General features: G+C 41.6%; 2 protein-coding genes and 1 long non-coding RNA gene across 11 annotated transcripts in view; 1 reads left to right on the top strand and 2 right to left on the bottom strand.

Moving 5' to 3' along the window:
• Window positions 1-26051, bottom strand: part of LOC147026073 (uncharacterized) — a 390674-nt gene that overhangs the window by 54194 nt on the left and 310429 nt on the right. The window lies entirely within an intron of this gene.
• The window catches only part of NF1 (neurofibromin 1), a 244393-nt gene that overhangs the window by 44377 nt on the left and 173965 nt on the right, over window positions 1-26051 (top strand). The window lies entirely within an intron of this gene.
• LOC147026080 (splicing regulator ARVCF-like) lies at window positions 1803-24519 on the bottom strand. The gene is made up of 15 exons (XM_085881098.1): window positions 24276-24519; window positions 22482-22620; window positions 14572-14890; window positions 14320-14470; window positions 10306-10492; window positions 9911-10028; window positions 9598-9733; window positions 9393-9452; window positions 9155-9282; window positions 8765-8960; window positions 5233-5428; window positions 2834-2948; window positions 2708-2744; window positions 2511-2564; window positions 1803-2322 (listed from the first exon to the last, which is right to left on the bottom strand). Exons 2-15 carry the CDS (start codon window positions 22565-22567, stop codon window positions 2312-2314), a joined length of 1794 nt encoding a protein of 597 aa, XP_085737224.1. The 5' UTR covers window positions 22568-22620; window positions 24276-24519; the 3' UTR covers window positions 1803-2311.

The raw sequence follows: 26051 nt of genomic DNA, 5'->3' as shown, positions 1-26051 counted from the left end.
TTCGGCATTACAAATATACCCATTTTCACCATCACATAATAGAAAAGTCTTGATTCCCCCATCAAGCAAAAGTTCACGATCTGGAACAAAGTAATGCTTGAATTTCTCAATCAAATAATTGAACACTGGGCGGATCTTGTATATTTTATTTTATCAGTCTTATCAAGCTGGGGATCATCCTTAGTTACACAATGTAGGAGAGACCAGATTGCAAGGAACCGGTCTCTTGTCGTAACCTTTGAAAAACTAGGCGTGTAAGTAAGCGTAGTGTCCTCAGACCACCAATATTGCTCGTACCTATCTTTATGTATCAACATTTCCGTGGTGACTCGGAGCCCCAAAAATGCCTTCAACTCTGCCAAAGTAAGAGACTTTTTTGTAAAGATTTTTCTTCATACTTGTTTGGTTTGGCGACACACGTTCAGCTTGGAGATTAGTCTCTGTGACAAGTCAATCCCAAAGAACATCATCCCAGAACAAGGCAAAATAGCCAAGTGGAGTACTTTCCACATTTATTACATTTGGTAAATTTTTAGGCCCTGGTTTGCTCATTTGGTGTAAACTGGCATTCATTGAACCCTGCAGTAGCTTTTGTCCATCCAGGGGAAATCAGGCCTTAGTCTATCCCCTCCGTGTCCTTTGCCATGACCATGCCCCCTACCAACACCTCTGGGAACTCCCGCAGCATTGTGAGTACTGTCAGCTTCACTTTCTCCATTTGAAAAGTCATTCTCCAACTCAAAATCACTCATGACCATAATAATCATCATCTATACCTTCCTCATCAACATAAATCACATTTCGACTCATTTTGGAATGATTTTTAGCGACAAACCTTCAAAAACTTAAGTGCATCTCGTGCTACGACATCCGCAGATCATGCACTTTGGCGTGTACACAAGGATGGGTCGACTGGCTTATATAACAAAGTATGTGCACAGTAAAAACCCTCTCACACTCTCACCTCGAACGAGACTCACGGCACAGCGTGTTCACAAGGATGGGCCGACTGGCTTATGGAACAAAACATATGCACGGCAAAAACCTCCTTCGCACTCGCACCTCAAACGAGACTCATGGCAATATAATACAATATAAAAAATAAAAATTTTGACAAACCATGTGTCCACCAATGTTGATTGCATATACAAAGTTTCATTGAAAGAAGAAAAAAAGTTTCAAAATATGCCCATAATTGCATTTTTTTGGATATTTGACCTTTTCACAGGTCAGGTCAGGTATGGGAGCAGCGCGTCGCTGCGTCCACTACCCCGAGCCAAAAAAAAGGAAACTGCTCTTGCAGTTTCTTACCATGTGGTGATCATCAACTACGAAGTTTGGTGAATTGCTGCCAAACCGTTTCGAGATTGCATAGCAGACAGACAGATGGAGCAGATCACACTACCCCCCCCACCCCTCGTTTTTTTCAAAAAGCGTGGGGATAATAATCAATTGCACTCTTACTCAAACAGCAGCACATCATCATTCTTCAACTTATCCTCACCATTTAAAATTTGATATCTTCCTCTTCATGACAACTCATTTCCCCACTTCTTCCCACCTGGACCATTTTAAATGCAATCCGTATGCACATACAGGTACAAGATTTCAAACTTTCACCATTTTATGAGTACATCGAGGGTAGGGTCGTGCAGAGGTCCGTCTCTGCCTCTATATAAATGCAAGCAAGCATTGTTTGTTCATTGTAATAAAGACTTATGGACAAGCTGAGACCTAGATGTTAACAAAAAAACAAAATATTGTGTTCACTTGCAGTTGGCAATATCATGAATGCAGTCTCATGCAATTATAAATATTTTATTAAACAACTTGAATCCTTGACAACCAACAGAAAAAAAATCTTCATGGTTAAATTGCTTTCACCCACTGCTTACAGTCAAAAAGAGACAAATAATAACAGTTTTAGATAAAAATGAAAAACCACTATGGACAGAAAAAGCTAACCGTTAAACAAAATAAAAAGAGAACAACGCTTTCGATCAAGTGGGATTTTCGTCATTTAAAATGCTCTCAAAAACCTCAATTACAACATTTGGCCCCTTTTTCCTTACAATGAGCCTGAGCAAACTTCCATCAACTTGATCTCAGCACAATCAAGCATCCCCCACCACAAACCAAACCCCTTTCACATCAAAACCAAACCATCTCTTTTACTCTGGAACTTCCACAACCACCCCACATGATTAAATGGCAGTAGTGGCAGGGGCTGTATGAAGAAGCCAACTGGATATATTTTAATGCATTCAAGATGCTTTCGCTCCAAACAATCGACAGGAAGGATGCAGAAAGGTTAGCATCGAACTGGAACGGGAAAAAGGAAGAGGTGGGAGGTGCAGGGAGGGGTATTATTGACATCACAGAGCTCTTATTCCAGATTCAAAAGCAGCTCTCCATTAAAAAATACATTCAAGTTAGCAGGGAAGAGTTTCTGCAGTTAAACGAGGAAGCAATGAATCTGTCAATTAAAACATGCTGAAAAAGAAACTTGCCTGGACCCATGTCATTCAGAGGTATTTCTTCCTGGCTGACTGAGACTTTCATGTCTGGGGTGGGAGGGAGGTGGCGGGGGGGGGGGGGTTCATGGATGAAGCAAAGCAGAAAAGAAAATTGAAAGCCAAGTTCTCAGAAACGTGGATGAAAAACGTCTGGTTGACCGAGTAGACAGTGAACATAAGGCAAACATCACCTCGAGTTAGCCGCACACCACTCTTTGTCTTACTGCCCTGCACAACAGAAACACCAATTAGTACAAACCAAAACTGATGTCCTCCAAAATCTATTTCTTCCAACAACTCATTCCCCTGAAATGTACCAGCAAACTGTCCTTGCTCCAACCATCTTTTTGCAGCTTGTTGCGAACATCTCGTTGTGCCCAGAGAGCCGAGAGCAGCGTTCCTGCAGCCCTTCTCTCTCGGCTGGAAGCATCACTGGTGCATATCGCAATTGCAATACAAAAAGGATCATTGCTTGTATAATCAAAAAAAAAATGAATAAAAGTGCAAATCAACTTTCAGGTCAATGCAAATGGGGGGGGGGGGGAGAGAGAGAGAGAGAGAGAGAGAGAGACTGCACAGACATGAATCGTTGAATTATATCATGAAAATTATATTTTAAAAAAGCCAAGGAACTGTCATGAATGTCTATTCCCTCCACACCACGATCCCACCCAAATGTTAATGCCTGACCTACTCAGAGTGCTCATCCTCATTGCTAAGAAGAAAATGTCAAATTAGTCTTCATAAAGTACCACTTCAAACGGTAAACAGTAAAGACAAGCCGGTAGGCAGCGATGGGTCGCCGAGCAGGACTGTTAGTATTGCGACACTTTGACCGCCGACCTAGTGGAGATAGGTCATTATGCAAATGAGCAAACTTGTACTACTCATCCGGGAGTATTCATGTGCAAAAAATATGTTTGGATCGGTTGAGCCGTTTTGCCAGTATGGGGACTTGAATAGACATTTTGACCGAAAAATGCACTTATTGACCTTTGACCCCTGAACTAATCGAGATAAGTCATTATGCAAACAAGCAAAGTTGTAGTACTCATTACAGTCTATAAGCATGTAAAGTTTCATTCGATTCGGTTCAATCGCCTTGGAGCTAGTGTACTTTGAAGTTTCAGCAGGAATGCTCAATGGCCCTCAGACACCCAAGTTGAGAGGGTTGCCATTTGGAAACTATAAGATATAGAGCAAAATGGATGTCATATAGCGGATAGGAAATCACCTTAAGATGATGCATATCAAATCTCATCCAGTTCCATCAACTGATAACTACTCGGTATCCATTTGAATGAAAAGTACCGAAAATTTGGTTTGAAATCGGAAATCCCCAAAGTTTGAGGGGGTGCTGTGGGTGAACAAAGATCTAAATCGAAAATCCGGCTCGATCATTTGTGCACAATGCATTCCAGACGATTAGTGTGAATTTTCATGACCATCCGACCATAATCCTAAAAGGAGTAACATTTGGCGCGAAGGCACCTCCAGCTCTCGCATGTTGTCGATTTTTGCACTAATTGACCTTTGACCCCTGACCTAAGCGAAATCGGTCAATATGTCCTGAGGCAAAGTTGTTGTACTCATTGAGTACCATGAACCTGCAAAGTTTCATTCGTATCGATGCACTCACCTGGTCGCTCGGGGGCCTTCAATTTTCGCGCATACCCTAATTGTAGGGGGTGCTGTGGGTAAAGTATTCCATATATCACAAAAACCGGAATATATTTGATAGAGCATCACCTGTAGATCATTCATGCCAAATTTCATAACCCTACGTGGGATAATAGCTTTCGGAATTGATTTTGCGTGAACGGTACCGATTTTGAAGGTTTTTCGGTTGTTGCTTGGGAACCAAAGCGTCCCAAGCAGCCATCACAATTTCCAAAGCACGAGGTCATAAGATGTACCTACCACCCGAGTTTGGTCAAAATCGGCCCACGTTTACTACCAATTATGCTGATGACAAACAAACAAACAGACAGAATTACTGATAATAAGGGTCACCTATTTCGGCGACCCAATTACTGTGTGGAGAAGTAGAGAAGGGGAGGGCCCAGTTAATCACTTCCCATGATGAGAGTAAGAAAGATGCATATTTCAAGTCATATATAAATTACTTTGTTGGCAATAAAAAAACAAGATATTTCAATGTACGAGCCTCTTCATTTCTAAATTCTGCTAAATTTGCATAATTAATAAATTGATGGACAACAAGTGATTACGCCTGGTGTTGGCTTAACAGTTAAGCTGGCTGGCTTAAGATCTTAAGGTCCTGAGCCTCTGTTGTGCGGTTGAATAACATTAGGTGGGTTGACCCAGCCCATCATCCTTCCGTGATCAGCAAAATGAGTACAAGCTTACTGGGAAGAATGAGCCATTTGAGTATCCTGTGTCGGAGTGGCGACCCGTCCAAGATTATGCCACCTAGCCAAGTAAAAACTGCCTCGGCAGCTCTATGCGTCTGAAGACGTGACCCGAGTTGTTCTCCTCAAACGAGTGATTTTTGAGTTGAAGTATCATTAAAGTTTTGGTAACTCAAGCAAAGAGGTTTGGGGGGGGTCTTATTCAATATCAGTGGGTGGAGGGGGAAGGGGGTAGCATAAAAATGAAGGGAACAAATCAATGAAATCAATTTTATTTCCCCCAATTTTTTTTTTTTTTTTTTTTTTACCAACAAAACTGATAACATACTACTCAAGTGCCTCACCTGGCATGGTTAATCCGAGCTGACCGTCCCACACCATGGGCTTCATAAACTGCACGGCCATTAGTAGCACTCCCACAAACTAACTCCCCAAGTGCCCACAATGCTGCCACCCTGCCCTCTTCTGGAACAGGTGGTGATGGAGGAGCTGGTGATACAGGAGGAAGACAGGAGACCAGGGCAGAGATGGCACTCTCACCTAGAAAGGTAAAGTAACAAGACAGACTTGGAAATGGACCGTCAGGCAAATATTACATGAGTGCACAAAGCTTTAACACCAAAAAAAAATTAGAGAGTTCATACAAGACCTTAACCCACGTAGTCTTGAGAAACAATGACATGGGCGGGGTCCACGAGCAGCAAGTCTGATTGGTCGTGATGATTTAAAACAAATATTTTGTCCAAGCACTGCGAAATGAAAGGGTTTTGAAAGTGTCCAAAAGGCAATTTGTGTTCTACTTTGTTGTCTACATTTCAATTTGAATAAAATTAAGATTTTAAAGGTCATAGAAATTTTTTTTTTTAGAAGTTTACCGCAGTTGTAGTGTCGTTCACACCACCTTATTTAACACTTTACATGAATTAGTCATGCCTGTTGCTTGTGTCCTTTATGACATACTGAAAAACAGTTTCCTGTTTGGAATGATTTTCAATTTTGTTTGACAACCAGACAGGCAGAGACTAAAAACAATTTATCTCAATCATCTGCGCATGCGCAATCGGGACAAATTCAGAGCCAAAGTACTGCTAAGCTCAGGTTCATGGTCCCATTCATATTCCGATTAGTGTTCAAAATATAACACTCAATTAAAATAAAGTTGTTCTTCGGTCATAAACTGTCGTCTGTAAGAAATACAGACAGACAAACAAAGTGAACCAATTGCTTAACCCCGCTTTTCACTTTGCATGTGCGGGCAATCATGTCTGTCCCGTGTAGTCAATTTCAAACCAGCAGGCTTAAAGTCTCGATAAACATAAGCACAACTGAAATTTGATCCTCACTTTTAGGGCAACCGTCACCAATTATGTGACGAGGAAATGAACCCCAAACATTAAACCAATAATCTCAATTCCACGATTCATCTTATTTGCTCAATAACCAAAAAAGTCCCATAATACCATGTTAAACAATACAAATAACAAAAAGAATTTAGCGAACACAATACAGACATGTGCAACAACAACAAAAATTATTTTCAATCCAAAGCACCATGGATAACACCAATAATAATTTAATTTTGAATCAAATAAATGGGAAACTGACATCCTGAATCAAATTCACAGATCTCGCAATTTGTTAACCCCTTTCACCTTTACAGCACTACAGAGGCTCACAAAGACAACACATTCCTGCTCAGCTTTGCATTCCCAACAAAGCCCCAGTTTGTGGAAAGTTCACTGGAAGACCCTTTCAGATAATCTTGGTCACCTGTACAACCTCGTATGCCATTCCCACGTTGGGAGTCCAAGTAATACACCAAAGTGATCAGGAGGGCCACAGCTGCTTCCCTCTCTGCTTACCTGGAAACATCAGATGCTGGTGTATCCAGCCAAATATCATATCCTCTTACAATCTCCTTGGTAGGATAGTCTCACATGCTGACTGGTATACATTTCCACAAGAAACCACTGGAAGAGAGAGGTTCAGTCGTTTGAGCCTCACCATCAGCGATGTCCTCTCCTGGGCAGACCATGAATCCAAGCTGGCGACCAAAGCCCGTGAAGACTGGGTGCCAAGTCCTTCCCTGGTAAATCAGAACTTCTCATGAGCTACAACACTGTCCCAAGCTCAATGGAATACCAACTTATTTGGTCTTTCATTTGATTATGTTTGTACCATATTCTCTTGATGTGTTGACTCTTTCCCCACTGGATGGGAATTTGGTAGCTTGTACCTGTTGCTGCATTTGAGCCTGGGGAGTAAATGCTGAAATCTATCAGGAATCTTCCAGATAGTTGATCTCGTTCCTTTCAACCTTTTCACATTTCTCTTTATTCATTCTAAATCTTGCCTTTTTATTGTTGTTTATTTTCTCTCCTTTACTCTTTATGTCTCTTTCTTTATCTATTTCGGGAGAAGTGAATTCTTACAATGTTTTTTTTGAAGGCTCAATTGGCTGCACCTGGATGGGTTTGAAATTAGAGGAGCAGCAGCTGAAACTCAAATCCTATCCAGGTTCCTCCTGATAACCATGTTTGCTCTTTTCATATTCAGGTTCCTTCTGATGACTCCAATGCAGTATCTGGTCTTTCATTTGATTACTTTTCCCTATGGACCAGAGCCCCTGTGTCTCAGTCAAAACCCTCAACTTTATTAGCATCTCCCAAAAAGAAGCTCAAGGTCTGATGTTCTTCCATTGCAGGTAGATTGGTGGCCCGTTTTGTCCCCTCTATTCCGGTCTTTGTCCCACTGCTCTTTCAACTCCAATCCCCCTAACCTCAACTCTACCCCATCCAACCAGTTCCTCAAGAATGCACCTCTTTAATCTAAAGGTGATGCAATTCCACTCTTCCCTCCATGGCTTCAAAAGCAGCAGTGCAGCACCATCTCAGCCCATGATTTCCTCCATTAATCCCCCCTCCCTATCTCAGCTCTCTTACATGCAGATTACTATGTTCCTCCCCTCTCCAATTTTCATTCATTCCCTTGCTCATCCCAACCTATTGTCCAGCTGTAAATTGCTTTCCTCCCTGTCATGTGACCTTCCTGAACTTAGGTTTGGAATACAAAAAATTAATTTAAATAAATAATATTGAAGATTTCACAAAATTCAGTAATCTGAAAATACACCGTGGAATCCAATTGCTATTGGTAATTAGATACGAATAAGATGAGGAATGTAGGCCTTGGTTCAATTTGAAAACAAGAGACATACAAAGGCATCTGTTAGAATTATGATTTCAAGTGTGCAAATAAACAAATAAATAAGGAGTGGAATACAAAAATGTCAGACAGATAACTTGCCATGCCTGCAAACTTTACATGAGGAACCTGATGATTGAGGAGAGAAGTGGATATTATTGAACAGAAGAAAGCATTACAGCCACGTGACGTACATAAATCAATGACAATACATAAATACATCATACACAAAGCTGGGCAGCAGAATAATTTATGCAGGTAATGAAATGCTGTTTGGATTAGCATCCATATCCCGTGCATTATGAATCAGCAGAGCCGAACACAGACAATCTCTCACATCCACACTACTGTTCTGAACATCCATATCCATTGAAAAATATTTGCAGGGCCCATGTGGCTCTGGCATAGGAACTGTCATACTCCAATGTTTATCATTATTAACAAACATTGATGAACAACCTCATGCCTACTGCGCTTTCACTCCATGCAGGATGAATTACTGTTATGACACAGAACGGTGTTTAAGTTAATGTCAATCCTGCTGAGTAGTAACAAAAGAAGACAGTTTTGAAACAAACATTCTCACAACTGAACTTTCCACATATACTCCAAACATGCAAAATAAAGTGACAGATAAATAAATAAATAAATAAAAGGGAACAAAACTCCCACCTAACAAGGTCTTGTTATGAGGGTCTTTGGCCAGGGTTCTCATTGCAGACGCCAATGCCCATACCAGTCGACCATGACAGCTCCCTGTACTTCGACTCGACGATCCCCCCAAACCATCAAGCACTTGTTCCAGGACCCTCACGAAGTGTGGAAGTCCACCACACACCCGCACCATGGAACGTGCACACACTGCCCACTGAATTAACATGACATTTAATATGCAGTGAAGTCATCCACATATTATGTAAGCAAAAGGAGGAAGTCGAGGAGGAAAGCAGTAACAAAAAACAAAACAAAAACGGAAGGAGAACGAGGCAGTTGAGGAAAAGGACGTATGGACAAGTTGCTTGGTCTGCGTGTTTCAGAATTTGACGTGAACAAGCAAATTACCTGAGAATCTCCAGCAGCCACTGCATCAATACAGCTTGCCACTGCCTCCAATGTGAGCCTGTTGTCACTGTACTGGAATACACCAACATATGCACGGACAGTCTCAGGTTGGAAGAGCAGTTCTGCACCTGGAACCAGACAGGTGCAAGATTATGAGCTTACATTACAGGTTCTTAACTCAGATGATCAAGAGGTCAGATTATTTCGAGAACCCAAGGTTTGCAGATCAAACCCATACCTTTCGCTGGCTCAATTCTTTCGGGCAGATTAAGAGAAACTTCTTCTTCCATATTACATCCTAAGGAAAAAAAAAAGAATGTATACACCATTCATTTGTCCATCTTATTAACAGAAGATATCTAACATTTTATAAAATGACTCCCTCAAAGGAAATTATTCCTCTCAATCCCACCCACATTTTTATAAAGGCCAAGCAATCTCACCCTTGGTACGCCTGCGTGCATCCTTGCCCGCTTTTTTGGCTGTAGAGAGAGCTGGGGATGAGAGCTGTGCTGACGGTTCATCCCGATACACGTGCCAGCTCAGATTTCTGAGCACACATACAGAGTTTTCCAATGCCTGTGGAATGGGCAAAAATCAGTCAATGGTCAAGGATCACAATTAAAAGTGTTAACTACAAAACTCAGTCAATGAACAAAATTTTTTTTTTATAAAAATGGTTCCTGTGTTCTTGCATAGATGGTCAACAATAAATGTGAGCAAACAGTGACCATTCCTCCAGATAACCGGCGTCACCTTGCCACACGCATTCCTCTGCTGTACGGAATCACATATGTAGTGAATCAGTGCATCCACCAAGCCCTGACAGCCACGAAGTCTCGCCTGGACTGAACTGCCCGCAGAGCTGATGTTCCTGTAGAGCACACAACACAAGTCATATTGTTTACATGCAGCCAGATCACAAAGATTATAAGGCGATCCAAACAAGGTTGCATTTCCAGTTCACAAACTTGTACGTACACATATATACATATATATATATATATATATACATATATATATATATATACATATATATATATATATATATATATATATATACATATATACATATATACATATATATATATATATACATATATATACATATATAAACACACATGCAGATTTGCTCGATATCTTTTGAATACCTGAGGCAGCCGGTAGCATTCTGGAAAGCTTTTGCCATTTGAACAGGTGGTACACCAGTACACAGGCCACGTGCATTCGGGTCCCAACCAGAGCCAGGGACAATGATAGAGTTGGTGAGGACCCCAAGGCCATGCTCAGCTATGCAGGTCTTGAGATCTTCATGTGAAGAAAGGTTCCACAGGGTACCTTTAGGCATAAAAGCAAGTTTGCTTATTGTATGGGGTTGCAAACAACAGGACTATCAGCAATTTGATGCAGATAATGGCTGTGCCCAAAATCAAAAGTTGTGGCATTTTTTTTTCCTTGGGGAAGGGAGTGGAGGGGGGGGGGGGAGCTTGGTGGGTTACTACTGTCCCCTTTAACATTTTCAGACTGATGTAACTTGTCTTACGAGGAATGTGAAAGATACCGATTTTTAGAATTTATATTTGTACATTCAAATGGACATAACAGATATTTTCCAGTGTTATAATGAAACTTATTACAATTCATTTGGTTTGCATTTCTGCTAGATGTAACATTCACCATCGAGCGTTTACGTATTAGTACATGGTGATATGAGGGTATGGCTCGCAAAACGCATGAAGGGTATATGCAGCCCTCGGTGGTGAACAAGTTGAGAATTCCTGGCTTCTCGGGTTTGGGGAATAGGTGGAGGGAATGTCTTTCCCCTCCTTCCCCCTAAACCTTGAACCTTATCACATGCATGTCCTATAACGTTATTGTACAAGCAAAGTTGACATTGTGATAAAGCAAGTACTGAATAACCAAGGGATAAGATTAAATAGAATTCGATCAATAACAAGTGCACCATGTACATCCATTTGGCTATGGAGATCGAAAAGACGAAAGAGTGACTTCTGACTCGCAACACCTTCACAAAATTTAGAAGAACGAAAATAGCATTACAAACCAACTTGCAAGAGAAAAATCCAAACGATTTATGAAGAAAAAAGAAAGTCATTTTTAAAAGCAACATTACCATCAATTGTCAACAGCAACAGAAGAGTGCAGCTTGTTTTAATACTCATTGCTTGCAAAAAAAAAAAATAAAAAAATCGAAGATTTTTCAAGTATATTGGTTAGTCGATTTTGTTATTCTGTCTATCTGTCTGTCTGTCAGTGTGACCACTCCTTGGCTTTTTCACAAGATCTTGGCGTCTTGGTTTTCTAGGCGTATAGGTTTTCTATTATCATCGCTTTTCCGAAGCCTTGTGAAGTCTTGGTTTTCATTGGCTCACCTTGGCATTTATGAAAATGAGGAGTGGTCACACTGCTGTCTGTATGTATGTCAATCACCTACAGGTCACAATTTTAAACCGATCTTCACGAAACTTCACCACATGATAGAGCTTCACATAAAGAAGAAGCCTATTGTTTTGAGGTCAAAAGGTCAACATAGGCCAAAGGTCAACAACTTGGGTGAGATTTCTAAAATCCTCAATTTTCATCCCATTGACTTGAAATATTAAGAGGATTTATATTTCAGGTCATTGAAATCAACAAGCCGATTATTTTTGAGGTCAAATTTGTTTTATGGATTTTGCAAGTATTGTGCTCTGCATGACATCAGTCTTGTTTTTTTATTTATTCTTAACCCATTAAACTTAATGTATGGATCCTATAATTGGGAATAAAACCTGAATTGGCATTAATATGCTCCACACATGCTTAATTCGATCAGCGCAATAAGAAATGACATCACATGATACAATTGAGTTATATCCAGTACAATGGGGGTAAAAGGACTTGCAACAAAACCAACAATGCAAACTATTTGCTTGCATCCCCTCAACACGCTTCACAGCAAAATAAAATAAGAATATAAAAACAAACAAATGGATTATTATGTACAACACGAGAATAAGGTTATGCTGATACAGAGTGGCCCAGAAGTCGGTTATTTACCAATTTTACCATTGTTTTCAGCAAAGTAACGACATCAGATGACACCGAGATACAACTTGGACGACTGTTTATTCACAGAAAAACTGCAAAGCAGGAGCCAAAACATCATGACATTTATCTGAAAATGGACATAAATTGAAGAAATAAATAATACAACTTACCTCAGCAAACCAAGTTTTGGCCTGTCCCTCAACTCTTCCATTAGCAATTGCAATAATAATAATTTTTTTTTAATCTCAATTTATAATATCTATTTGCAGGTTTCAGAAGGTGGAACTGACTCCTCCTAGGACTAGATATTCACCTTGATTTCAGTAAAGGTGGTCGTGGTCGTCATCATCTTTTTGTTCTGAGGGTTATTTTCAGGACCATCCCTGAACCCACCCAGGACGTTCTCCAATTGTACAGGGTCTGCCAAAAGTAATGACTATTTGTGCTGTAAATTGTGCTGAAGGCAATGTTCTAACTGTTTTTTGGTTGCAGATTAATCAAAAGGTTTGACTATCATGGATAAGTGGACACTTCAGCAGAGGGCACCGATTGTGGAGCTGTACTTCTAAAATGGTTGCAGTGTGTGTGCACAATGTGAATTCTGAAGAGCATGTGGTGTGAGAATAGCAGCAACAGAAAGCCACAAGGAGATGAGTGACAGCATTCCCACAGACTGGTTCAGTGGGAAATGGGTAACAGCATCCCCACAGACTGGTTCAGTGGGAAACAGGTAACAGCTTCCCCACAGACTGGTTCAGTGGGAAACAGGTAACAGCATCCCCACAGACTGGTTCAGTGGGAAACAGGTAACAGCATCCCCACAGACTGGTTCAGTGGGAAACGGATAACAGCATCCCCACAGACTGGGTTCAGTGGGAGATGCAAAAAGGTCAGGTTGTCTGAGGTCAGTGAATTGCAGCAACCGGCTGTCCAGGAAGACACCGTGCACTCCTTGAAGAAATAGTGTAAACAGCGATACCATGAACGGCAGATTTCTGAGACTTAGCTGTGTCGGATTATGAAAAAGGATGATCATGAAAACGGTACAAAACCCAGGACCTTACAGGAACTAAAGGACAATATTTGTAGAGAAATCCTTAACATTCAGTTACAAACACTGGCATCAGTGGTGGAGTGTGCTCTGCAGCGAGCACAATTTTGTGGATACCCATGGCGGTCACTTAATGGATGTGATAGTCACAAAATAAATTGTGAACAATTTCCAAAATGTGTTTTTTCCATCTTGTATATTCAGTATTTTTATTTCCTACATTCCCGTTTGAAATATCTGCCAAAAGTCGTGACTCCTTTTGTTCATTTGTAGTAATATTCCCAGAGATGTTTTTTAATACCTCAGTAAGGTTGTTGTTCATCATTCCTGTTGCTCCATTGATCACTGGCACAATGTCAGCACTCTCCAGCTTCCAGGTTCTTTTGACTTCATTTTACAGATCCTGGTATTTGATCTATATTGTTTCGACCAAAGTTGCTCGGTACAGACACCTCGATTAGCAGTCATCCTTTCCTTTTTGTATCCAAGTACAATGTCCGGTTACAATAGTTTGTTGTCCACGTTCACTCTTGATGGGATGGTCAGGTCATACATGAGCATTACGTCATTTTGAACGATCACTTTTGGTTTGTGCTTCCATATTTTTTATTTTGAGACTGGGATGTTGAGGTTTTTCTTTGCAGATGTGCCAGTGGATTACTCTGCATACCTGGTTGTACCTTTGTGTGTACAGCTGTTGTGACACGAGTTGTTTTATATCCAGAAAAAAGGTGATTGGTGCTTTGTTTCTACCTTACAGTACCTACACTTGTCCAAATGACTAAATCCTGCAATCTTCCTGAAGCCATTGGTTTCGTGTTCTTGGTGTTAGGCATTTATTAAGACTCGTTCTCCATCCCAGTGAAGCCGACATCTGAGCAACTCCAGTGAGCCTTTTTGTCTATCCCAAATCTGTCCAGCTCTCGATGTTTTTGCCACTCCATGGAGGGGAAGTGCAGCAACGACCGGCAATTTAAATAACCATGTAATTCACACACATGGGCCAATGAGGATTAGCAATGAGAAGGAAATAATAATAATAATAATCATAATAATCTGATACCAGTCGCAACATCTTGTAATGAAGGATCATCTGTTCGTCGGAGCAGATGTAGCAGGGCGATTACACCATCGCAGTCACGAACCGCCAACTTATTCTGCACGTTGGTGCCAAAGCACATATTTCGCAGAGCACCACAAGCATTACGCTGAACCTGCAAACATTCCACTTGGTAAGCAGCTTTTAAAAGGTAGGACAGCAGTCAAAACAAACAAAAACCTGAAAACATTATCAATGCTCCACTTCCCTCTGTACCTCAAACACAGGGCTGTCAAGCAATGAAACTAGTGCTTGAATACCCCTCAGCTGACGCACAGCAGTCTTGGCATCTTCATTCCCATAACAAGCATGCTGAAGAAATGCAGCCGCATTTGCTGCAACTCTAGGCTCACCACCTGAAACCAGAAGGCCAACCACCTCGGCGAGGCCTGGAGAGCGACCCACACGACGGCCACTGGATGCAGAGTTGTGTCGCCCATCCCACTTGTCGAGGCTGACTGCACTAGCACGATCATGTCGGGGCAGAGAGTAGAGACTGGGGTTTTGATACGTGTCAAGGAGCGTGTCGAAGGATCTGTGATGAGAAAATAATCATTAACTCGAGTGGTGGGAGAGAGGGGGGGGGTAGAGAGGCAAGAAAATAGAGGAAATTAATTCCTCTGCATGATCTCAACATTTAAAAGACAGTAAGTTCTCCTCCAACGCGGCTTCTAACAATGTTGTTTGGCTATGATGTCACTAATCAAAAAGGGAACACTTCTAACAACACAATGACGTTTCCATAAATCATCGGCGGTTCCAGTCAGTGTACTTTTATTTTGAAGTGAATTTCCACGAAGGATCACAATGTAGAGGCAGTGGCATAGATTTTCCGCAGAACTCCGGATTGCGGGGCAGGGACGCCAAGTTTACAACCAGTCGAACAAGTTCTCCCACAATTTAGCTATTCTCATACAATAATTGATCATCAGAATGTTTGTGTTCTGCATGACAATGTGGCACCAAATATTAGTACATCAGCAGAAATATCATGCCTCGGTACCCAGTGCTACGTACGTCATCACAAGTCCTCTCCAGTCAGTGTCCTGGTAAAAGCAAACCACGTGATCACGAACCTTCGAGTTACGGTTTCAAAGCTGCAGATTCGCAACGTCGGCGAATCACATGGGCATCTGGCATCATACAGAACAGGTTGTTGTACCATGTCACGATGACGAGATAGGCTCTCAAGCCAAAAAGGTGGAGGAAAAAGGAAGAAAGGATCATGGTGGGAGAAAGACAGTTTGGCGGGTGTCGTTGCTCAGTGGGCCTGAATGGTTAATGGTTACTTTAGCAAATAATATTATTTCTAGCAATTTTTACCCTTGCCAAACGAGAAGGTATTGCATTTGAGCCCATTTGTTTGTTTATCCACACAGAATTTCAGTGTTTATCTCAGCAACCACCTGTCAGATTGTGAAAAAATTTTCACAATAAGAGCGACGACTCATGAAGAATGTTTTAATGATAATTATGTCATAGGTGACGTGGTGTGGCAGCCATGTTGGAAAAACCGAAAAACTTTGGACATCTCTTTAGCCACACCAAGGAAAAAAGATTAATTGAAACTTGGCACATAGCAGGTACTCATCAGGATAAAGTGCGATTTTTTAATGACGTCATAATTGTACATGTAGAATGCTACATCTGATCAGTATGAAAATTGAGCGTCATCTAGGGATTAAATGGTTCACAGGGCAAAAAAAAAACAAGACGACGTCATCGGTCACGTGATTCGGTAGCCATATTGTTTAAATAAATAAATAAATCCTTCAAAAATTTTCTTCTCTGAAGTGGCTGAACAGATTGAGGTGAGGCTTTACACATATGACATCATTGGTCATATGGTTTGGCAGACATATTGGATTTACCCCAAAACATATAAAAGATCTTCTTCTCCAGAATGGCGAGACAGATCGAGGGGAACTTCACATGTTCCGCAAGCCTTGAGTGTACATGTTTAAGGAATAATTGAAAGGTCACATGGTTTGGCAGCCATTTTGGATTGAAGAAAAAAATTAAATCAAGTTTTCGCTGGAACTGCTTAATCAACCGACGTGATGCTTCACAATTATGATCTAGTGGTGATGGGGAATACATGTTTTAAATTTCAACTTGATCGGATGCATGGTCTGGCAGCCAGAATCATTTAATTTATTTGATCTTGGTTCTTTGTTTAAAATTATTAGTTTTTTTTCAAGAAGGCTCACTTGGCTGAACCTAGATGGGTTTGAAGGTAAAGGAGTAGCAGCTGAAAAGTGAATCTTATCCACATTCCTCCTGATGACTTCATCCTTGCTTTTTGCTTGTTTGGGTCCCTTCTGATTACTCCAATGCAAGACTGTTCTGATTTGGTCTTCCATTCGATTTGAATCGAGTATATTTTAATCCCATTCTAAATTCAACTGAATAATAACAAACGTCATGGGTCAGGTGTCCAATTAAAGCAGCACTTCTTGGTACCCGGTCATCACTGCCATCAGTTATAAAGTGACAGATCTAGTTATGCTGTTATTAATTACGCAACACACAAATGCACAAATCCCACACAAAACAAGTCCTGGCGAGGGTCTGCGATCTTTGATTGCTCTTTTTCTTGTTTACCATTTGCTCTGAATTTGTAGGTATTAAATTGATTTGCAAGGTATTTTATACATGTACAATAATATTAGCGCAATAATCTAATTGCATTATCTGTAGTTATTGGACCCAAATTTTGGGTTGTGATGTGTCAACCACACAACTTAGGTAATATTTTTGATGTCCGTAAACATGTTTGGAAGAAATCTGAGTGGCATTCAAAACAGGAAAAAGAAGGTCAAAGAGGTGTAAGAAGCACAGAAGTCAAGGAAATTACTGCAATGTTTTCGTATGAAGAGTACGTGTCGGGAAGGAATGGCTGATGGGTGATCAGCCGGCCAGACAGCAGAGGATTGGTCACCGGTAGAGAAGAGGGAAGAGGATCGGGCACCGTTAGGGAAGGGGGAAAGACAACACCTCCAGTGGAGGTGATGGAAGACAATCAGCCGCATGTAGAAGAGAAGACAGAAGGCATTCGGCAAAATAAAAAGGACGATCAATGAAGTCCATAGCATGATGGCCAAAAAGTCAGCAATCAAGAAGCACCGATGTCATCAGATAAAATACATAACGACATTGACATGCCTGACTCATCAGTTCCAGCAGTTCTCTGATTCAGTGATGTTGGCAAGCTTTAATTTCCCATCATATCACAGCAGCTGCACACGGTGATAGTAGTTTGAGGATCTGCATCATTTCAGAATAACTGTGGACCATTCACACAGAATGAAGGACGTTTGATGACTAAATCATTGTTCAAATGGCAACTTGGTAATGGACAAGGTGGTGAGGTTAATCAGACATGGCTACTTCATTCCTCCTCCAGTGAAGCAGCTTATTATTTCTGTTGCTTGCTATGCTCCAAATCAACTACCAACACTCAATCATCTTTTGAGAAACTGGCTGGATTTAATCACTTTCTGGCTTGACATGCTGGTGAAAATAAATCATGTAAAAATGTTTTTTTTTTTAAAAGACTACACCATGTGAGTATGAACTTCCAGGAGGCATCTCACAACAAAGCCCTTCAAGTTAACAGCTCCAAAATTTGAGATGACTTGTGCCAAAACTCCATGAACCAAAGCAAAGAACGATACAAGGTATGGGGAGTGGAGGTACAGAGAAGCAGAAGAATGACTGGCGAACTGGCACGAGACGAAGGTCTCTTGGCAGAGGAAGAGATCGCGAGTCACGTGAAGCATTCTGGACCGGCTCCAAAAGGAAATGACTCAGCGATTCACTCAACTGAAGGAACTCTATGAAAGGTTTGACTTTACACGACATCAGAAATCTTCTGGAGACCAAGAACTCAGCTGCTCTCCCTCTCGGGCAAAGTTACACAACTCCAGATAATTTCTACCATACCGAATTGGATGGAGCCAAACTCATCTGCGACTGCAAGATGCTTCTAGAAAGCCGTCATGACAGTAACCCAAAGACTCCTTTGGAGCTGCTTTCATTCAGTGTCTGACGGTGAAGATGTTTCAAATTTAAATTGTTGCTTAAAAATCCTTCTTACCATTTCTGTGTCAATTGCAAGCTGTGAATGCTCAATCAGTAAATTAAAGATGATCCTCACATACCTGATGGCATCAATGGGACAGGATCACCTCAGTGATCAGGCCTGCCTCAGAGTAGAAAGGGAGATGCCAGAAAAGCTCAAATTTTACCAAGTCATTAATCACTTTGCAGCAGTTAAGGCCAGAAAAGTTGTTCTGCATCAAGTGTTTGTGTGTATGACTGTACACATCAATAATTTTTATTATTTTTCATGAAGGGGGGGGAGGGAATACCCCAAACAAGGCATATAACCACTCAAGATAGACATTGCAGGAAGGTTTGGTAAATATAGAGCAAAACATCACAAAATAAAGGGAGAAAATGAAGAAGAAAACATCCAAGACACAGACAGATGCAGACAGAGAAGTAACAAAAGTCTGGCAGAATAGGATGAAACTTCAAAGATGTGGGAAGTCGGAATTGACATTACTCTTCAAACTGTGTAGATCGTAGGATAATGGGAAGCATGTTACAGGTAGTGAATTCCAAAGCGAAACAGCACGAGGGATAAATCTATTTGCATAGCATTTGTTTCTGCACTTTGGATCAGCTGAAGTGTGTGGATGTGCGGAGATGGCAAACAGTCTTGCATCCAAACACTCGTACAGGAGGAACTAAGTCAGAAAGGTCAACAGAACATTTGCCATCAAAATATCCAACAAAGAAGAAGACAAATAACACTGGCTAGTGCCATTCACCTCATGCTAAAACGAGGAAAAACCTCTTCACAGGACCACTGCGAAGGTGGGGGGTGACTAGGCCATGCAGGGAGTGGGGGAAAACATTCCTACTACCAAAGTTGTGATTACTCTGTCTCGCTCCTTCCAATTGACCTGCCTGGCTAAGTAAGACCTACCAGGAGCAAAGCTCGCATCAGTATAACTGTCTGCATCACAGGAACATGCAAGCTTCCCCACTACAATCAGTGGTAGTCACAATCAGGGAAGTGGCAGACATGGAGATGCCAGTGCTGTACATGCTAAAAGACCCAGCAGACGTGGAGAAGATAAATATATTCAGGAATATGTTTGCAAAGTAATATTGTTGTGGAAATGGCCCTGAGTGTGCTATTAAATATAGGATTAGTCCAGATCCCCCATTAAATGCATGTTTAGCCAGGTTGTTCGGTAAATGGACGTTACAGGTGTGTCGGGAGGTGTACGAGGCTGTTTATTGTTCGTACAGTGGTGGTGGACCGAGAGGTTCTTCTTGTTCGTTCCCCTCTCCGAAGGAGACTCCGCCCAGTGCTCTGGGAGGGGGAGGAGTCTGTCGGCTTCGTGAAGGGGCGTGCCCCAAAAGAAAGAGGAAGTGAAACTGAGAGGCGAGAGAGCGCCAAGAAGGCAGTGGTGAAACTGAGAGACGAGAGAGCACTGCGAAGGAGGTGGTGAAACTGAGAAGCGAGCGAGTGCCATTTTGGCAGTGGGAGAGGCTGCCTGCGCATCGAGTCTGCCATTTTGGCAGTGGGAGAGGCTGCCTGCACGGCGAGTCGGGCGATTGACTTTGTGGAGGGGGGTTTTGGCCGGCTGTTCCTCCTCGGCCACGGACCCAGCCTGCGGAGCCCAACAACTCGCTTTGGCCTTGTCTGGTGAACAGGCCAGGCCTGGATTTGTATGCTGGACCTTGTGAGGGGCCAGCTGGAGCACACCGTGGATCTTTCGTTTTGTTTCGTCGACCTCTCGGGTCTGAACGTGCCGAGGCTGTGTGCGTGAGGGCTGCGACAAATGGATGACGCCGCAATCTTGCCATGCTGCATGTTCGAGCTGGGTGCTCGAATCCATCGACATCGGCTTGTCACGAGCCGCATTTCGGGCCTTTGACACTTTTCCTCTCGTCCATGAAGCATCACCAAGTACTCTGTCTTGTCTGCATGCTGTCCATGTCTTGTCTGCATGTTGTCTAAGGTTTATCTAGCTAGGGTTCCCTTCGAAACCCGTAGTTCCCTAGTTCAGAACCGGTAAGAGATTAATTATAACTGTCGTGAATGCTTTGCTTGTGTTGTGTTCCCCGATGTGTCCCCAATAAATCTGGCTGATTTGTATGAAGTTGCCGCTTTGGGTTTGTTCGTGCCGTGCTGAGAAACAATTCGCTCGATTGGTATATAAAACCAAAATGGTTACAGACTGGCAGAATTCGCTCGGTCTCTGACAAAACCAGTCTGTAACCAGGGTCTATTCCCCCAGCTGGCAAGGCACAGGTGTATTTTGGTATCGTGATCTGAGGCACGTAACCCGAGAATTGTGCCAAACCAGCCGGCGTTATAACCCTGGAGATGGCGGTGCTGTTAAGTAACGTCCGAATCCTTAACACTGGGGTCAAGAGTCGGGTGCGAATCCCGCCACCGCTGAATCTTTAACAATATAGTCATGGATTATCCAATAACTCTGAATTGAACAAATATTTGAACTGACATTTAGTGTTCCTTTCATCTTTGGTTTGGCATACTGCATCAAGTGGAGTGGTCAATTAATTGAAATTTTAAAATAAAGATCCTCGTTTCCCTATGTCTATGGTGAGTGGGTGTATGGTGGAGCAATTTTTTTGCCTCTGGGCACCAGACACCCTTCAGTACACCACTGCATAGAGGCATTGGGGGAGGTGGATTCTGCTCAATCTCCTCCTCCTCACAATAGGCCACTACCCCCATTTCCCCTCACACAAGCTCTATCCATAGTCAATGAGTACTGCACCAGACTTGACATGTTACTTTTTTGTTATTTATGTGTTTGTTTATTTATCATTTTATTTTACGATTAGGATGTTATTGAATGTAAATGTACAAAAATAAACTTTTTTTGGACTCATTAAAGGTGTTTTTAGTGGGGAAAAAACAAAAACAAAATAACTTTTGACACATCAAATGATATTTACATTAATTTAAACAGGAAAATTTATTCCCACCCTCCCCACCCCCGTCACATTTTAGGAACACACCGACGACGTAGGAGACCCTAACTGTTCAGCTAAAACATACAGATAAGAACAATAAGCATGCATCAACTTTAGGCCATTCTCTTGTATACAAAATCTTAGCTCATGGAAAAGCGAGACAGGAAAAATGTCTATGGACTGATGCAGAGCAAGACCAGTCACACAAGCAGTTGGGCACAAGAGGGGTGCAGATCTAAACATCAAACGGTCGACTGAAAGTTAAGTGCCCAACTCATGCAGCCTTTTATCACAAAGCAGAGTTGCAATTTAAGCTCATTTAACTTGATGGATCACATTAAACCACCTTGCAACATACAAAAATAAAAACTGTCAAAAAACACAAGAAATGCTCCTGTGCAAACACAAACCCTCTCATCACATGCTCATAAAACTTTTGGCTGTTGCATTCATTGCGAAATTGTTCCATGTGACCATGAAAGTACACCATCTTCATGATGCGTTATCCATGAGCTTTTGCACTATTCAACCAGGTGACACTTTAGATAGCACCAGGAACATATATCTGGGAATGAACAGAACAGATAGCACCATGAGTACATTCGAGCATTGCCCTTGTCAAAGTTTCCCTACACCTGGGCAGCTCTTCGAACATCAACAAAACTCCAAAATGCATCAATCCAAGAAAGATGAGAATTTCTGATGCAAGCCCTGATTATTACTTCTGAACATTTGGCAGACTTTAACCCCCCCTCCCCCCTTCCATTCAACCCCATTTCCTGAGCTTCTGCCACCTCCACCTTCTTGGGTGTCTGCAGCTATGATCAACATTGTCCTGACAATCTTTCACGAGGCCAGAGACGTCTGCATGAGACTACTGTACATGCAAGTTGGACACAATCTCCAACAGTTGCACCGACTGGAGATCAGTTTAGTCTTCAGCAGCAGACATAAAACAAACCAGTTATCAATTACAGTTTGTAAGAACAAACATTGCTAGGATAATCACGTGATTCAAAAACAAAGCAAACATCCAAACCAAAGAAGAATAGCACACCAAAGTTCATTGTTCACCCCACCATGACAACCCCCTATTATACCTGTACGGCCACGTCCGATCTTGCTGCCTTGTCCCAACTCCCGACCATGAGGCATCCGAACCAGAGGGTCCACGCCTCATATCCATTGTAGCATAATGGTTGTAACCATCGTAGTTATTGTAACTCTCCTGACGAGGAGCTGCAGGACAAAGTAATCACTAAATAATTTGGCACGAATCAATTCAGCTTTCCAACAGCATACTTCACACAGCAAGATGACCCAATGATTACAAAAACAAATCACCATCACACATAATGTTTTAATATCAATTGTAACTGCAAACCAAATAGGCCCAGTTATAAATTTGGGTTCCTGAAAGAAAACAATGTTACGAAATTGGAGATACAAAAATTAACCCCGTGTGGGGGTGACGGTCATCTATAATGTTTTTTTTACTATGATAATCGATGAAACGTTGCCAGATATCTCCTAAAATGACAGACGAGATAGGTTTTGAAAATGGCGACTTTCACAACTTTCGTGACCTTGACCCTGACCTCGAATCCGGGAAAAAATATGTCGTTGGGTATCACTCATCGACCTCTACCCACATACCAAATTTCATCAAGATCGGAAGTAAAAAGTTTTCTTTGTACCGGGAGGTGTTTTTGACCATCTTCCAGGTTACGTGGCGGCCAAACGGGAAGGAAATTCAAAAATATGTCCAGTTAGATACAAGATAATATTTTTTACTATCATAATCAATAAACAGCTGCCGAATATGTTGTAGAATGGCAGACGAGATAGGTTTTGAAAATGGCGATTTTTATAACTTACGTGACCTCGTGACCTCGTCCCTGACCTTGAACCCGGACAAAAGTTATATCGTTTTGCAACACTCATCAACCTCTACCCACATACTAAGTTTCATCAAGATCGGAAAGAAAAATTGTTGACGGACGGACATTTGGTCTGGCTTCATTAGGTCATCTCGGTAGAGATGACCTAAAAAGGAAATTGTGGACCAATTTCTTCTTCAAAGGAGCAAACTTATTGACCAACAACAAACCAGCACAAGCAAGATGATTATTGAATTGCCAAAGCTCTCACAAGTCACCGAGCCATGACCAACCAACACATGATAAATCCCCGAAACTGACACGTCACAAACAAATTACATATCAGAACGAGAGGGGGAGCAGTCGGTCGAGTGCAAAACCTCCGCCGCCAATACTGCTAGGTCACTCAAGTGAACCTGATATCCTATTCATTTAATTTGACGTCAACAGTGCTCACAGAGTTATAGTTTGCAACTTTCCCTTTTACATATTCAATTCATTCGTCATAACTAGATTCCTCGAGACAGAAATTGATTTTACGTGGGTATATCCATCTGAAGTTCCAAAATCAGCCGCAATTATAATTTTGGCATGTTTTTTGTTGGAAATCACTTCTAACATGTAGAAATGCAAAAAAAAATAAAAATCGAAATTTTGTTGAAAAAAAAAGTTGCAAATTTTTTTTTTCTCTAACAATTTTTTTTTTGGGGGGGGGAGGGTTGGAAATCACTTAAAACATGTAGAAATGCAAAAAAAAAAAAAATTCAAATATTTTTTCAAAATGGCCACCATATTGGATTTTGGACCAAATCCAAAATCTAATGGCATGATCCTTGGACCATACCTAATCCCCCCCACCAAGTTTCGTCGAAATCCGTCGAGGAGTTTTTCCGTAATACTGTTCACAAACAAACAGGGGTGAAAACAGTAACCTCCGATCTTCGATGGCGGAGGTTAATGAAAAAAAATTGGCAAAATATTACCCAGAAATGACCTTTAACACTTTTAACTCACCTCCCCAGTAATCCCCCTGTGGTCTGTATCCCTCATCGCGCTGACCTCCACGGGACAAACTATAGTAAGCAACAGGAGGTTGACCCACGACGCGGGAACGTCCGCCACCAGCATCACGCCTGGGGTCCAGTGTGTGGCTGTACCCGGATGCCAAGAAGGCATCGACACGAGAGGGAGGGTGAGCATCCCTGCGAATCAGAGGTCGAGCTGTCAGAGGTTCACACTAGGGGTGTGGAAGGAGAAGAGGGGGGTTAAAAATTATTATAACAACAATGATAAAAGAGTTAAAAGCAGACAAGCTTTGTAAATGCCTTGCAACAAAAGAAGACAACAGTGGGGTTTTTGAGTATCATTTTCTCAACTGAAAGTTGCACTGCATGTCACATGAGAAGCAACCCATTTCATCAATGGTGTTCAAGTTCATTGCACCTCATTAAGATAGTCTGTACACACATTTCCAAATTGAAGGGATTAAACCTACCGATGAAATGCCCAAATATTTTCTATTGCCTCCGTAAAAGGCAAGCACAGTTACAAAAGGACGATTAATGCTTTTACGGCTGAATCATCCGAACGAGACAACTCGAAGTCACCGAATATACAATCACCTGCCTGACTAACTCCGTGGGTAACCAAGCCGACATGTAAATCCAATCTATCAAGCACCCGTAGATTGTGGCTCATCAGCTGCAGCTTTTCCAGTCTGTTTGAGAGCATACTATTCGACCACAGTCGATAGATTGTATTCTATTATAATTTACCATTTATTAACGATCCAACATAATGTTTCAATTCCTGCCAGTTTAACAAGACCACTTAAATCAGCCAAATTAAAAATGAAAATTAATTGCAAATGTGCAATAAGTGATCCTATCATCAACTCTCCCTGTTGAGGCTGGAATGCCCCAAGGGAGTGTCTTGGGCCCAGTCCCAATCCTCATCTTCAACTATCTAATTCTCTGCAAAACGCTCATATTTTTGCCAATGACTCCATCCACTCCGAAAACATCTTTCAGGTCGGAAGGTAGCGACCTTCACAGAATGAAGAATTTGTCCAACACTTGGAATAAGCCTTTCAATCCGGGCAAATCTTACATTCTCATATCTCTCCAAAAGGCTGGCAAAGGAACCTCCCACTTTTGGGCCTCAGCATCAATCATGATCTTTCTTGGGCATACCACATCAGAACCAGCCTCCCAACTCAGCCACCCAATGGAAATACCTGTTCTGTTAAAGAAGGAAAGACGAGGTGGGTGGGTGGGGGGGTGTTTATTTGTGTGTACCTATACGTCTAATTCCTGGTTAGACTGGTCAGTTAAATACCTACAGGAATTATTTGGGGGATCTGCATCAAATCGATAATTCAGCACACAAAGTCTAATTGCCAGAATCTATTTGTGATGTTAGGAAAATATCTTACAAATTATATTGGTGTTAGATAAAGGTCTAAATTCAGTTTTTCCTCTTCGTCAAAATGCCATTATCAAATGCTGAGAGAAAGGATGGAAAATATTGAGAGATTAACACAAATCATGCAAGTATGAGTAAATCAGACTTTTTTTTTAAAGGTTTGAAATACCACTCAACGCAGAAGCAAAAACACACTGCAGACAAAACGAGAAAAGAAAAACTCTGTTGGAATGAGTGACAGGCTTTAAAAAATAAAAGCACAGAGGAGAAAGTCTTGCGAAGGAGAACTCAAGGCATCAAAAGTTCGATCCAGGTGAAAGACAGGTGTGTAGTAAACTATGTACATAAAGCTTACCCTTGGTGAAG

The sequence above is a fragment of the Eptatretus burgeri genome, chromosome 5 (assembly GCF_056783735.1).
Source record: "Eptatretus burgeri isolate ZD-2024b chromosome 5, Ebu_testis_v1, whole genome shotgun sequence".
Classification (NCBI taxonomy): Eukaryota; Metazoa; Chordata; class Myxini; order Myxiniformes; family Myxinidae; genus Eptatretus; species Eptatretus burgeri.
Note: the sequence above shows the minus strand (reverse complement) of the source record. Positions and strands in the feature narration are given on the sequence as shown.

What these genes read in the sequence shown, in the direction of transcription:
- LOC147026080 (XM_085881098.1), bottom strand. Translation starts at nt 22,567, where the DNA reads ATGGATATGAGGCGTGGACCCTCTGGTTCGGATGCCTCATGGTCGGGA. An exon ending in GATCGGACGTGGCCGTACAG is followed by an intron (nt 14,891 to 22,481) that starts GTATAATAGGGG and finishes TTCTCATCACAG; the next exon opens with ATCCTTCGACACGCTCCTTG. An exon ending in GGAGCAAGGACAGTTTGCTG is followed by an intron (nt 2,745 to 2,833) that starts GTACATTTCAGG and finishes TCTGTTGTGCAG; the next exon opens with GGCAGTAAGACAAAGAGTGG.